This window comes from Athene cunicularia (assembly GCF_003259725.1).
Source record: "Athene cunicularia isolate RWA chromosome 12 unlocalized genomic scaffold, athCun1 chr12_part1, whole genome shotgun sequence".
In the NCBI taxonomy this organism is placed as follows: domain Eukaryota; kingdom Metazoa; phylum Chordata; class Aves; order Strigiformes; family Strigidae; genus Athene; species Athene cunicularia.
In genome coordinates, this window is record NW_020799116.1 from 3,781,275 (window position 1) to 3,796,467 (window position 15,193).

The 15,193-nt window shown below is 35.4% G+C and overlaps 1 protein-coding gene across 4 annotated transcripts in view; it reads right to left on the reverse strand.

The window, feature by feature from the left end:
- Positions 1-15,193, reverse strand: part of C12H3orf67 (chromosome 12 C3orf67 homolog) — an 81,850-nt gene that overhangs the window by 66,563 nt on the left and 94 nt on the right. For 3 of the 4 annotated variants that reach the window (XM_026857717.1, XM_026857715.1, XM_026857718.1), the window contains exons 2-5: positions 9,871-9,955; positions 7,565-7,654; positions 7,025-7,118; positions 5,242-5,314 (exon numbers count right to left, since the gene is read on the reverse strand). In XM_026857717.1, coding sequence (XP_026713518.1) covers positions 5,242-5,314; positions 7,025-7,118; positions 7,565-7,654; positions 9,871-9,891 — 278 coding nt within the window. In that variant the 5' untranslated portion in view covers positions 9,892-9,955. Of the gene's footprint in view, positions 1-5,241; positions 5,315-7,024; positions 7,119-7,564; positions 7,655-9,870; positions 9,956-14,782; positions 15,014-15,193 lie in introns of those variants that run through there. The other variant, XM_026857716.1, reaches the window with a different exon arrangement.

Sequence of the window (15,193 nt, forward strand, 5' to 3'; positions counted from 1 at the left end):
AACAAATACTGAAATAACATGACTCAAGTAAACTGCCACAAGATCTGGCAAATACCTTACTGAAAAAGGCAGAGTATTTATAGTTCACACTATAGGACATAATTTTTAATATATCATTTCATATTTTAGAATTAAATCCTTACTACTATGTATGTTTTCTGAAGGCCTTTCACCCTCACTTTCCTGCAATAATGATTTTTAACTGGAACAATTAAGAGTATAAAGCAGTCCATCTATGACAAAGTGATAACTGACTACAGTACATACAGTAAGAATAATCTCTTTACCAGGAAATAATTCCTTATTAAAATTTCTAAAGTGTTGTGTGCTCCCCTCAGAATATAACAAGTGCTGATGCCTTCTAGAACCGGTGAAGGCTAGTGGCAAGCAAAGCTAATCAGACAATGAACCTGCTGATAAGCACTTCACCAGCTGAACCTTAAAAAAAGGTTGAAGCATTATGAACAGACAGTTACCAGTAAATGAAGGAGCAACCATGATGTGACTCTCAGCACAGGCATGGCAGCAAGATGGTCCATAAGGTAGTGAGTAATTCTAGGAAGTGGCAACAAAGCAGAGTCCCATGGCATATTAATATCAAGCATGAAGTTCTGGGCTACAGAAGTAGGGCTCTGACTGAGCAGCAGCAAAGACTGACGGTGTGTACTTTTGCTGTGCGGGTTTTCATGGCACAGGTGAGGGGATCTGACATGAGATCTCAAAGCTCCCCACCTTTACAAAGTATGCCACATGTGATTTATAGCTGTTTACCATCCAAAGATTTAAACAAGTAGTATCAAACACCATGAAGCTGGTGATCATTGAGACAGACGACAACTTCAGAGCTGCAGCAATGCATCAGTAAGTACCAGAGCTGGCTCTGCCACTAACTTTGTATACACTTAATGTATTCATTTGAATGCATTTTGTTGTTGTCTTCTGTCCTGTCTGGATGCCCAAATGCAAAACTAGGAAACTTCTCTTTTTCATCAAAAATGTTATGTCTCTAAACTGGCCTCTATTCAGTTATAGGATAATACATCAAATATTAAATCTGTACTACCAGCACACACTAGTCTGCGTATCACTGAAAGTGTACTTCATCAACCACCAGATTTTAAAATTTACTATAACTCCTATTTTTATCACTTCATATATTTCAAAGTATCATAAAACAATTAGTTAACTCTTTATAATGTATTTTCAAAATAAATTGATAAATATTACTCCCATAACTTGCATGAAAGAACTGGGAGAAAAAAGGCTGAGCAACCTACAGGAACTCACATGAGAACACATAATATTTCAGTACATAACAGAAACAGAGATTCTGATCCTTGTTCATACCTCAGATCCCCCCCCCCTTTTTTTTTTTGAGGCTATGGGACAATTTGAAGGTCTATTTTCTCACATCAGTAGCTCTACTCACCATTGTAAAACTTATAAACATGATGTACTAATTTTATGTGATACCCAACATCAAAAATAAACACAAAGTGACTAGCATTATAGTATTTTAAGAATAAATGTTCAAGTGCTTGTCAAAATGCCAAACAGAAGTGCTAGAACCTACACATGTCCATACATTGGGAATTAAACCAAGAATGCCAACAAGCCAGATTTTTTTTTTTTTTTAAACACACAAATATTTTTTCAAACATTGCTTTTTCTGAAAGGTAGCAAAATCCATAATACTGAAGATTTAACAACTGGCTACTACATTTACAACAGACAACTATATTCAGCATTACTAATAGCTTTGTTATTACTTGCTTCAAAAAGGCTGCATAAATTACATGCTCTCTACCTTAGCTGTGATTTTATTATGCTTCACCAAATTTTTAATCCACAATCAATTTCACACTTTTTAAAAGAAGTCAATACATTGATTTTTAATGTGGCGATACCCATCTAATCATGCCACCTAACAAAGTATCTAAAATTCTACTTAAATTTCTTCCAAAGAAAAGGCAAACCAGCTAATTTAAACAGCTGGTTGCACAGTCAGTATTTATGACAGGAATCTTGCATGACTGGTTGATAGCTGCAAGTTAGAAGGTTTAGCTCAGCTGATGCCAGCAGTGATGTATGGCCTTGAAGAAATTCTTGTTTGCTGATCAGATCAATCACTGAACAGAATGCAAGAGAGAGGATGAGGCTCAAACTAAATTCATATTTCCATCTCTGTGCAGAACGGGAGAGGAAGAAATATACCATAAAGCATCATGTGCAGCTATTACAAAACCTGCCAAAGTGTTTTTTTTACAGAAAGTAAATTTGATGACTTGGTATGCTATCAATTTTCACTTGAAGCTACTCAGAGATTCAGTAGTAAGTAGTCAGATTATGTAAGAAACCATGTTCAAACATTAAACTCCAGGAAGCAACATCACAATCAATATTCTGTCCACAAACAAGGAAGAGATTCCTTTCAAAATGTCTGAAATGAGAAGAACTAAATGACAGTCATGTGAAGCAAGAAAGACTTGTCTTCATTATTTACCGGATTATCGTAAGTCTGATAGGATAAAATACACAGTTTTGCAAGTCTTGAAGGAGTTTATAGGTACCTCAATAAGTCAGAGCTGATTTCTAATACACAACTTAGTACTAAAATGTATTTTTAAGTAGTTTTATTAACCTCTACATATAGTTGCACTAAGTGGAGAACAAATGAGATTGTACTTTTTAGGCATATATAGCTCCAGTTACTCCGAATGCATTGATGAATTTATGTAATGATCAGAATAAACCAGATTTGATTATAACATAAGCAATTAAGTAATGCATCATTTACATTGAATTAAACATCTCTTCTTTCATAAAAAGTATTACAGAAATGTTTTGAGTGAGATTACTGCATCCACATTGACACTGAAATCACTGCACATAAGAGAAGGAGACAGAATTAGGGTTTGTATCAGGCTCTCTGATACTACTAATTTAGAATCAGGAAAACTGATGAAAAGAGAAAAATAAATAAGGAAAAACCCAGTTATAATTATTTAAATATAGTAAATATAGTAATATAGTGTATGTTTACATAAATATATAGCAAATACAAATACTTCTATAAATTTATATGTATCTAAAAATATTATAGAAGTAAATATATATAGTTAGAAGAGGGACATAGTAATGGTGTGAACAGGGAGTAGTGAGAAAAGATGAAAATGTAAAGTCTAGATATGAGCTTGAAGGAGAAAGGGCAAAGAAAGGTGGGAGAGGTGAGAGAAAAATCAGAGCATTCTCAGTTATCAAAAAAATAAAAATCAAGAAATGAAAAATAAAAATGAGAAGTGGAGAAGAGATTCGTGTTAAGAGGTATGGATGGGTGGGAAGAACCCAAAAGAACCAAACTCAATGGGACACTATACAAAATCTGAATTCCTGTACCTGTCATTAAGACTGTCACCTGTCTATGGAATGCCTATGAGAAACTAAGTTATATACTTGGTTTCTGTCTACTGCATGACATATCCTGTTTGTTTTGTCCCCTCTGTTAAACACTTCTAGAAATACAGCAATTAAAACCATAGGAGCAGAAAGTATAACCAGAACTACATTCAGGAAATTAATCAAATTCATCACATCAGTGTGATTTGACACACAAAGAAGCTCTCTTTTGTTGCAGGAAAAAAAAATAAAGGGTAGGCTTTAAAGTCATGTACACTTATGTTAGAGACATTAAGGTATCTAAGCAAAAAAATTATTCAAAATGAGGTCAGAAATAAAAATAGCTACCTTGAAAGAAAAACATAACAAAAACTGCATGAAGACTGTTGTAGGAAGAGAAATTAAAGAGAAAGGGAAGTTGGTTGAAAACCTGCAGTTTTCTGGTCTGTTCAACAATTACCATCTTTCCTGCCAACGTTTTCTCACTTTAAATTAGTAAAATGTTAGTATTTTCTGCACCAAGATGCTGATGCATAGAGTCAAAGCTGTCTCTAAAACAAGTATTTTGAGCCCAGTGTTCTCTCAAAATTCATAATCCATGGAGAAATAAAAATACTCTCTGGTGAAGATCTGTGCTAAATAAGTTAATTTAGCCTTTGAAGATTTTCTCAATGTTCAGATTCTAAAAACAAGTCAGAAATTAAACATGCCACAGAGGAATGTATAATGTTACCAACATGATGTAGGTTATAAATGCCCACTAACTCACAAAACAGAGACTAAAATACCTGCACAGACTGTTATAAATCCATTGAGGAATTTTAATAAATATGATTCAATTCACGCTAGCATATTCTTTGTTAAAATAACAAAATATTCCAGGATGACTCTATTTACACGAAGGCAGAGTATAACAGAATTACTCAGCAACATAAAATAGGACACCATCCTAATTTCATGAAATAGATTATTCACATTGTAATATAACAGTTTCTCTGCTACAGTGTAGTTGGAATGATATTCTCTCAGCATCTCATTTTGTTGTCTGACATAAACCTACAAGAGTTGTTTCCCCTTAGTCCAGACACAAGAGACTTCAGACAATCAAGAAAAGATACGTATGAAGGTACAGATGAATGCAAAGTTACAGAAAGAAACAAAAAATTCTGCATTGACCTCTGTTTAACTGCATATCATTCAAGCCATATTTTCTTGAAGGGTTTCTAATGGCATAATATTCTTTTGTTAATCCAAATCTTAGGTGTTCTACTGGCTACAAAGCTGAGTGGGTTGTGCTGGTTATAAACAGCTGGTGCCACAAGGGGAGAAATGTTGCCCAAAGACTGACAATTGTCCACATCAAACTAATGAAAAAAGTGTTTCATCTGTACCTCTCCCCTTACAGCAGGGACATAATTATACCAACTGAACACACCATTTGGTTGTTCTAGCTTTTTATCATTTGTTTGCTTGGTTTCTTCTCCCCCAGCTATTAGAATATGTATTTCTTTTTGCCCTGAATCAAAGGGCCCTGGAATAATTATTTATAAACTTACGAATTTTCAGGAGACCCTCATGAGCCAGTATTTTCATGTGTTTGATAAATTAATGTCTCATTTCTTCAGATTTTTCACCATCTTCATTCATGATTTTTAGAGTTTGTTCTGCCTTCAAAGGAATGTCAGTATTTAAAACATCCAAGAAATAATGATCTCATTAGCTTAATTACTTCTTATTGACTTGATAAGTCACCGCGTTTTAATGTAAAATCTGCCACCACAATTAATGGCTGCAATCAGGCATTCACTTTACATTAAGTATTCAAGGAAATTTTATGCATCTTACAGTAACTCGGTGGAGAAGTCTTGTCCCAGTGGCACAAAAATCTGAAGTGTCAGAAATTGCTGGATCAGTCCCACTAGAAACAAGAAAAAACTTAGATACATGTGCTGTGTGAGTGCAGATGCATGTTTCACCATCAAGCATTTCAATTTTGTACTACACAGCTATGCCTCTGCAACACTATTTCCCAAGGTTCACACAACATATGAACACTAGAAAAACCTGAAGAAAACCAATTCAAACTGCAATAAAAGTGTTGTCCCATCTGTGACTTTGGTGGAATTCTCATGAAAATAAAATAAACTTTTTTTTTTTACACTTACAATTCCACATTGTGTTTGAAGACCATGTAGACACCAAATATTCCATAGGAATAATAAGATAAAGTAATACTTTCCTATCAAGCTTATGTTGTAGCTATATGAAACTTGCATTCACATTTGTGACAATGTATATGTTTTAAACAGCTTCAAAAAACCTTGGGTAAAAATGCAATCCAGATCATGGCCACAATGCTCAGTGGACGCTTCTGATTTTTAGAACAATAGCAAAGGAGCTTAACTGAGGGAACAAAAGAAGAAATCTTTCAGGATTCAGGTAGCTCCCTGTCAAGAGAAAACAAAGATAGTACAAAGCTGCCTGAATTGAACTGTATGTTTTTTTCTTCGTTATTCAATCAGGGAGAGTATGGGCTGCTCTTCACCGACTTAACAAGACCCTACAACAACATTAGCTCCCCTTCTAAAGAAGGCCAATTCAGAACTTCCTTCTTTTGTGGGCCAAATGACACTTCAAAATTTCAAATTCTATTTCTCTTTTATTTTGAAAAAGTATTGAAAGAGTACAGTACAACTGGGAGATTGTATACTTGATGTAAATACTTGAGGTACACACACCTCGAGAGGAAGAGACAGAAGGAGACAGAACAGTAACAGATGGAAATTCAACTGTAGTATTGCAGCAGTAGCTAAAGTAAATTTAAAACCAAACTATTCTTAGCAGTGACAATCTACTTTTTAGGCTGCAATATTGTAACATTGGGAAAAAACAAAGTAAAGTTGGATTTCTAAGACATTAGACTGATATTTATTATACTGAAGATATGAGTAAGTTTCTTTTATAAAAATGAGATTAATCTTCAAGGCCTTAGTGCGTGACCAGACTATACAATTTCTTATTTATTTTTTGTGTTTGTTTGTAAAACCTAATTTGTAATTATATACCCTGCATGAGAAGTATACTAGAAGATTGCTGTTTCATATGACTAAAATCACCATCTCAACTTTTCTTCAAAAGTATGCAGTTAATGCTCAACCATCTTGATTCATTACTACAAGCCTTGTAAGGTACAATACCCTGCACAGGCCTTTAAGGCATAAATTATGATGACTCCTGTACATCCTCAGACACACAGACTGCTCGATTCTGGTTTATTCTGGTGCAAGTAATAGACAACCTGGGGAAACACTCCATACTAGCCATCAAACTAATTACACAAATGCAGCTGAAATTTGCCAGTCTGTAGCAGGACGAGGTACAGAAGTGAACCTAGTAGCACTAGTACAACATGGATCAACAAGAATCTTCCCTACAGCACTTACTTTACTATGGTATTTCTATACCTTTTACCTATTTGTTACTGACCTGCTAAAGAGTTAATGAAAAGCCTCTTTGCTAATGCTGAATTACAACCAAAGTAAGGGAGAATACTGTAAATTTTGCATTTTAGTATAAGCCTGATTTAATAATCTAAACAACATCAGACATTTAATTCTTTGATACTTACAAGTTTGTCTAGTTTCCTTTGGTAGCTGCATTTTGTTGATTTGACTGCTTCCTTCAAGTACAAAAACAAAGCCTTTTACTTCTTTATCATACTCCTGCAAAAAGGAACAATAAACAAACATAAGCATCCTGACAGAATTCTTCTCCTTACAACCAACCAAGCTACTAACATGCAAAGCAACAAATGGCAGATGGCACTGCAAGTGTGACAGTAGTTTAGATATGATGCTAATATAAACCACAGAAATATGTCCTTATTTGCATGTTTTACAAACAAATAATGCTGACAAACAGGAGTCATGATCCAATGGGCCCAACTCAATCCATTAGTTATCAGAACAGTGAAATTACCTTGTAAATATTTAAACCATAAAATTACACTGCAACCAGGCATAAAGAAGTAATTCGGGGAGTCATTCAGTCTATCATAATGACACAACTACAAGTGACAACTCCACTGTTAGATGCAAGCCTTCACTACGTTCTAATTTTAAGCTTCATTCACATTTTTCTGTGTTCACAAATTTCTTTAAAAACTTACTTTCCGTATAGCTGACGGATTGCCAAAAATCTTCCATTTTGCTCCTGGGTTCTTGCCTTGAGCACTGAACACTTCAACAAATGGGCCACCCTATGATAAAATGGTTTAAGAATACATCATACAACCAAACGTTCAGGACTCAGTAATCAATAAAGATTAAGTACATAAACATAATCCTTCATAAGAATAATCTACATCAGGCTGTTACCACAGTCAGTATTACTGATCAGACAGAGAACAGAATACTAATAGCAGCTTCTAGACTATCATAATATAGCAATCCATACAGTTACTATCTGGCTTCACTAGAGGATCAGAACATAAAATTGAAGGAATACTATGGAATATTTTAAATTATTTTATTTATAATGGCATTCTCTAAAAAACAAAATTATTGCAAAAATTCTAAACACATGCAGGATGTTACTAATTTATATTTGGATATGGTTTCTTTCTACAACTTAGATGAAGTGAGTTTTAAAACATACTGCTAAAAAATAAAAACTGTTGCAGATGGGATGTTTTGTCTGATTTCCTACGGAAATTAAGTTTACACAATCTGTCTACATATGTGAGCAAAGACATTTCCCAGTAGCTTTTCAACCAGTTACCAAATTCCAGTCTTATTTGACAAAACAGTCTGGGAAACGCATAAATTTACTATTTTTTATGGCCTCATAGCAGATCTGATCCTACCAGTATCACCATAAAAAGGTAAGAGCTGTTACTCATGCTGCAGCCCTCATGAGGTATCAGAGAATCAGTACTGAAAAGGATTAGGAATGCCCCTGCTAGGGGAGAACTCCTTACACTGAGCATGTGCCCTATTAGGACATCGAAGAATCTAATCACAGGCTCTTGGGGAGGTAACCTTTATCACCTCTGCTTAGGGAATTATTTGCTTCAATGTTTTTCCCAATCGATGTCATATTTTTTGACAGCTGATGTACTCAGCCTATAGTTTGATAAGCCTTTTTTCAGCAGCATGGTTGACCTAATCAATCATTACAACTCTGCCACTCCCTTCTCATTCCCAGCTACCTGCACTCACCAATTCTCTTCATGCTCAGCTGCCCAAACAATTGTACACAAGTCATAGTGAACAAGAGGGGCGAGCAGTCTTGCCAGCAAAATAAATGCTCTTCAAATTATGCTTTCAGAGAACATCCACTCAGCACTATATATGAATTGGGTATTTTCCTCTGCCCATCCACACAGCTTCCAGTCACACAGCTTACCCCAGTGACTAGACTTACTAAGTTCTAAGGAGATTCAAACTGTACTCATAAAATATTTTTTAAATTTACAATTAATCAATCTGAAAGTTATCTGACATATTTAAGGACTACAAGAGCAAGCTCTCAAAAAAAAAAATTTACTGCCAGATTGTACGTGCTTGTAGCAAATCTTAACAAACAAGTGGCTTTCTCCCCCTTGTTTACAAATACATTTTGTTAATATTGCAGCCCTTGAGTAGGCCCTGATGTGAAGTTAAACCAACTGAACAGGACATAGAAAACTATCAGACATGACATGAGAAAAATGTTGAGCAAACATTGATGCATGAAGCTGACAAAAGTTACTCAGTGCCACCGAGGATGGCTGGATCTCATTGGTGGCCAAGGGGGGAGTTAAGCAAGAAACTATCAAACTCCACAATCAACTGGAGGAGACTATGGGGCATCTTTTGGGGAGCACAATCCTGCAAAGCCAACTGCACCTAGGCAGTGGTGTGAGAAATACCTAGGCTATCTCAGCTTTATATGGTAACAGCATCAGAAATACCAGTTTTACGTACATATGTAGCACATCTGGGACCAGTGGGGAGGAAGTAATTAAAGGTGGATTGCTCTCTCAGAAGCAGACTAGTACAGGGAAGGGGAGGCAAAGTGCAGTGAAAAGGAAGACCAGGAAACAGTGAAAGGGATAATAAGGTTTGCAAATGATGCAGCTAGTGATATCACAACCCTGCGCTGGACCAAGAGAATAAAGCAACCCCCTTTTCTTTCTAAAAAGTTGGGCCTGCTTCCACGATTGGGTGGGAACACATGGTGTGCCTTCCCTGGCTCACAAGGGTAGAGAGAGACAAAAAGCCACTGATAACACCACGTTGGTGTCCATTCTAGACCTGATAACATCAGCAGCTACCCAATAGTTCATAGCATTTCTATAAAAATATTGAATAACAAAACTTTCCAAACCATTTCTGTATCTGGACTTTCTGCTCCCCAGAATAAGCCATTTTAATTGAGCTCTCTCAGAGTTGAAATGAAAGAGGGTAAAAATTAAAACTATTTCTAGTTTACCTGATACTGATTTTTGAACATTTTCCAGCTCTCACAGACAAAAAATAATTACAGCTTCTGAATCAGTAGACACTTCCAGACTATGCTGAAAAGAAAACACCACACTTTTATATAGGATTCTAGATGAAAAAAACTCTATCATGAAACACCAACCATATAAGATACGAATACTATTGTGAAATACATTTCATGAGTACAGAATGTATATCAACTGCATCAGAGTGCTACCACAAAAGAATTAAGATCAAAAAAATATTAGTATTGATGCTGTCTTGGAGAATATTGTCTTCATGCATCAAGTACTCAGGGCTGCCTTTCCTTATATCCCAAGTAAAACTAGTAATTTTATATCAGCCCTTTAACAATGAAGGCTTTCTCATGCTTTAAAAATACTTGAAAATCATCTTTAATACACATTTTTTTATTATTCCTTTGTTATCAAGTGCCCACTGGAAAACATTAGAATCCATTAAAGAGGAGCTTAACATTTAATACAGAAAGAGAGAAACATATGGAACAGCTTCAACAGAAACCACTCCATCTAGAAGTATTTGGCAGAGACTTCTGAGACATCTCCTTTCACATTCAGCATTCTTCTTTGAGGATGATTAGTATAAGACTCAAACCAAGCACTTCAGTTATTTGAGGGCTCCTAAAGTCAATGTGAATTAAGGGATGTCTGCAGTTGGAAAATCAGAACAGTAGAAAGTGAAGGGACTGATACTGAAAGCCTCCCACGTCCCTCTTTGATCATGCTGAGTGTCTGCAGTTTCACCTAAAGTCAACAGAAAGTGAAGGGAGCCTGAAGAGAAAAGGTAGTTGTCAGTCTCCAAAGACATGTAGAAACCAGTCACAAGAGACAACATATGGACCTTCACTGTGAAAACTGAAAGTGCTCATCAACTCACAGAAAAAATCCCTTCACAAAACTGTATCTCTCATTTATTTAATATAATTAGCTTATGTTCATTACTTCAGCCCAGGCACAGACTACTTAAAGAATTATTTTTAATTACTGGATTTTTTTTTTTTTTTTGAGCCTGAAACCTTTTGCTTAACAGAGAAAAACAACATGCTGACCAGGAGAATATATAGCTTCTGTATAGCTTCTTATGTATAGCTTCTCATAAAGAACAGTTTAGCTCTCACAACCAGAAAGTAACAAAAAGTTTTACAGATCTGATAAAAAGATATACGACTGCAAAAGAACTAGAAATTCAGTGACAATAAGCATGATTTCATAAAGAATGTACAGATTTAAAGGATTAGAGCAGCATTCTATTTTTTAAAATAGATATTCACTCATTCAGGAAAACTGAAAATATTCACTCATTCAGGAAAACATGATGGAATCTGCTGATGCTTGACCACAATTATTTAAATCAGCAACAGTTATTTTGTCTTACAGTTGTCTGTAAATAAAATAAAAATGGAAAACACCCCAGATATTAGAAATATAACCCATACTGTTGTCAGAAACAGTAGTTCATTTTAAACTTGTCAATTATAAGGAAAATGCAATTTAGAAACCATAGCATTTGTAACAGGCCTATCAAAAAACCACAATTAGTATTTTGATCACATTAATAGTGCCACCACACATCTAACACACCAGTTGCATTATTTTGCATTTTAGACCACTTGCTATAGAAATTTCCTATTTGTTTGGTTGGCATAATTGTTTTTTTAAGAATGGCTATATTAATAACTATACTGAACTATTCTAATAATGAACTAGACATTTTAAAAATGCCTTTTAAAGAATGCACTTCTTAAAGTGTATTATTTCCTCCTTCTGTATATATCCACTTTACATACAGTGGAATCGTTTTGGAAATCACTGTTCATTAACTTTTTTTGTCTGCAGCCCTATCTTTGCTATTATTTACAGCCTTTAAAGAAGCCAGAACTACTCAAAAATAACACGATTTATGTCTTAGTGAGAAGTAGTGGCACTGTGGAACTAGTCTCAGAATGTCCTACTGGTTTGATTCACTTCACCAGAGCCAAGCGTGAAGGACTAGTAGTGAAAGAGAGGCAGAAGTCATGCCCTCCTACAGCACATATTTACAAGTGTATTACTGTAACTCACACAGCGAGGCACTTGTCCTTCTAGGACTAAGGATTTCACCATCCCCTAGTTTTTATTTATTATTATTTTTAAGTGAAGGAGTTGCAAAGGAAGACTGTTTTTATCTTGGAGGAAAGCCCTTTATGCTTATTTCTGCTTTAAAAAAAAAACCAAAACAGTTCCAGAACTGTCAAGCATCATGCACCTAATACAACCCTCATATTTTGCAGTTCTGTTATGCCTTATTACATCTCAGGGAAAAATATTAAGACTAAATAAATGAGAGGGATTCTGATATGAGTCACTGTAAAAATTCTGAGATTGAAAAGAATAACTCATCTCTTGCAGACTACTACTAATATTTTGGTCAGAAGTCTTCTGCTGACTATAATCATACCATATATTTTGGAACAAACGTTTAGGGTGTATAATGTAGAAGCCAAATTTCATCTTCATTACCATAACATCTTTCAGGATGGAAAGGCTAAAGCTACTTAGGAAGGTGGACAGCTGCAGTATTCACAGACACTGCTGTAGTCAGAAATACATAAGACAGGGAAAGTAATGCTTTTTCTTCACTGTTTTCTCATAAAGTATACCTGGGTTTCAGAAGAACCAGTCCACTAATGGCAAATCACACAGGTTTTGAAGGAAGACACAAACAGTTCTGCATACAGCATGAGTAGAAGCCATCTTGATATATTAACTTGGTTTCAATACTGTGCTAATACACTTTGCCTCTCAGCAGTACTTATTAGCTTGACATCACTAATTTATCTCCACACTGTACTGTGTGGAAAGAGGTCTCATTTGGCTCTGAGCATGGAAAGAACATACATGCACTGGTAAAACACCATGAAGACACACACCTGTATCACTCAAAACACTTCTGTTACTAATTAATTCTTAAATTCAAGAGGAGTGTGTGTCTGATCTGAGTAGTTCTTACTTGAATGGTATGCTTAAGGTAGAAAAGATGATTAAATAATTAAAGAATTTCATAACGGATCACAGGGTAGAGATATGTACGAAGAGATAAAATCTAGGAACTATGTGGTAGAAAAGAGAAGTACAAAATATGTGGGATGAACACTTCTAAAGGACTAAAAAAATCTCATACCATCACTAGAAATCTTCAAATTTCAAATTGTCAAATAATCTTCACTCTTAAAATATGGCTTGAAATTTGTCATCAAACCAGTTTTTTAAACTGACATACATATGGGTTATTTACTAATTTGCAAAACATACTTTATACAGACTCAGAAAACTGATGACCCTTGTGACTATCAAATTTGTAACAAGATGGCTCTTACTAACTTCAGTGAAAGGTAAACTAGACCCAAAGTTTGTAAGCATTTGTGTTGGGATAACTCATTCATACTGTAATGGTGGTCACTGTAAACACATCAATGTTTATTTGGAAGGATTTTCTTTTTCTTAATTCTGTGAGTTGGATGTAAAGGCTGGCTGTGCTGCTTTTCACATACGAACACCAGTAGTCTCCTGCTACTAATTAATCCTTAAATTCAAGCAGAGAAGACTGGTCCTTTATATGTGTTGACACATCAGTCAGTCTGTTTTTCATAAAGGCAAAAAATACTGCAAGTGACACCGCAACAGATTTTTGTTTATATATTGCCTACTTGTAACTTTCCAATTTCCATTAAGTTACTACAAATGAAGACTAGAAATTACTTTTAAGTTAATGGCATGTTATGTAACTACTGAGATAATACTGAGATGCTTTCATTATCTATCAAGTATTATTGTCTTTATAGTTCTAGTAACCTATGCTTAGAAACAAGACAGAATGGCCTGAAAAAACTGATAGTCGCAATATTTTTCCCATTTTCATCTTTCTTCCTCCTAGCCTTTTCAGAAATTCTAAAAATCAGGAGTGCTTAAAATCCAGATGGACCATTTTTGAATAATCAACATCTTGAAATAGAAGTCCTCATTTTTTTTTCTCATATTTATCAAACAAATAGATATAGAACATCTTTATAGAATGCCATAAAGCAGCAGCTCTCATTTTTCAGTCACAGATCAAACAAACTTTGTTATTACCCTGAACCGTGTACTTTAGTACATCTGTCCAACTGGAAATTCAGGCTTAAAGTATCAGTCAATGACAAAACATCAAGAATGTCGTTTATAAAGTTAAGTGACAATGAAAGATATTTATCTTTGGAAGAATAGATTCCTGTCAGGATTCACCTTGTGAGGTCTTGATTTGTAAATTGACTTAGATCATTAGTTTCACAATGTTTCCTAACCAAAAATAAAGTAGCAGTAGTCCAAAGGGCCCTCTAATCCTTCCATTCACACAAACCACTTAAGAACCCTGCAAAAGTGTCTCCCTCCTGTAACATCTTCTCATGTATATTTCTTCTTCAAACCAGACTGTTTCACATCCAAATATTTCAATAATATTTTGTGTTTATGTAGCCCCATGATTCAAGCAATTGGTCCCTAGTAAGTTACAAGCAAGAGTATTTCACAAACAGTAAATACAGCCATTCATGCTTCCTTACATTAGTTATTACCAAGCACTGTTCTAACTCCGAGGGAGACAGGGATGGACAGACTCACAGTCCTAAAAAAATCTCTGTAGTCACGGCTCGTCCTCTGACTATTTACATAACCATAATATTTTTTTGATCAACATCCCAGTGCTGAAAAAAAGCTGTGTTTACTTAAGATGTCTATTCAAAAGTCTGAAGCAAAATAAAGTGAATTTGCACCTACTACTAATTTGCATTGAAAAATGACACAAATACACTATTTTTGGCAGGGAACATAGGCTTACACCCAAGACCGTTAAGACATATAACTCACCATCACAGGCCTAAAGCCAGTGCTGATTTATGGTAGGCTGGGACACACCAGAGAAAGCAGTTCATCACTGGTGAAGGGTTTTAGTATCTTCCAGACAAATGAATTCCACATATTGAATATTTAAAGCTGGGTTTGTAACACCGCTATATATTTTCTCAAAATACAGGTTAACATAATAAATGGGCAGAACGACCATTAATAAACTATACCAAGCCTACCACTGTTCCTGTGTGAAAAGCAGCACAGCCAGCTTTTACAGACAACGCACAGGATTAAGAAAAAAAAAAAACAAAATCAAGCTTTGCCCCTTTTACACCAATTCGATCATAAAACGTTTGGGCGCAAGGCCCACGACTCCAACACCAGCATCCCTCAGACCCGTCTCCCCGCACCACAACAGCGGCGGGGCCT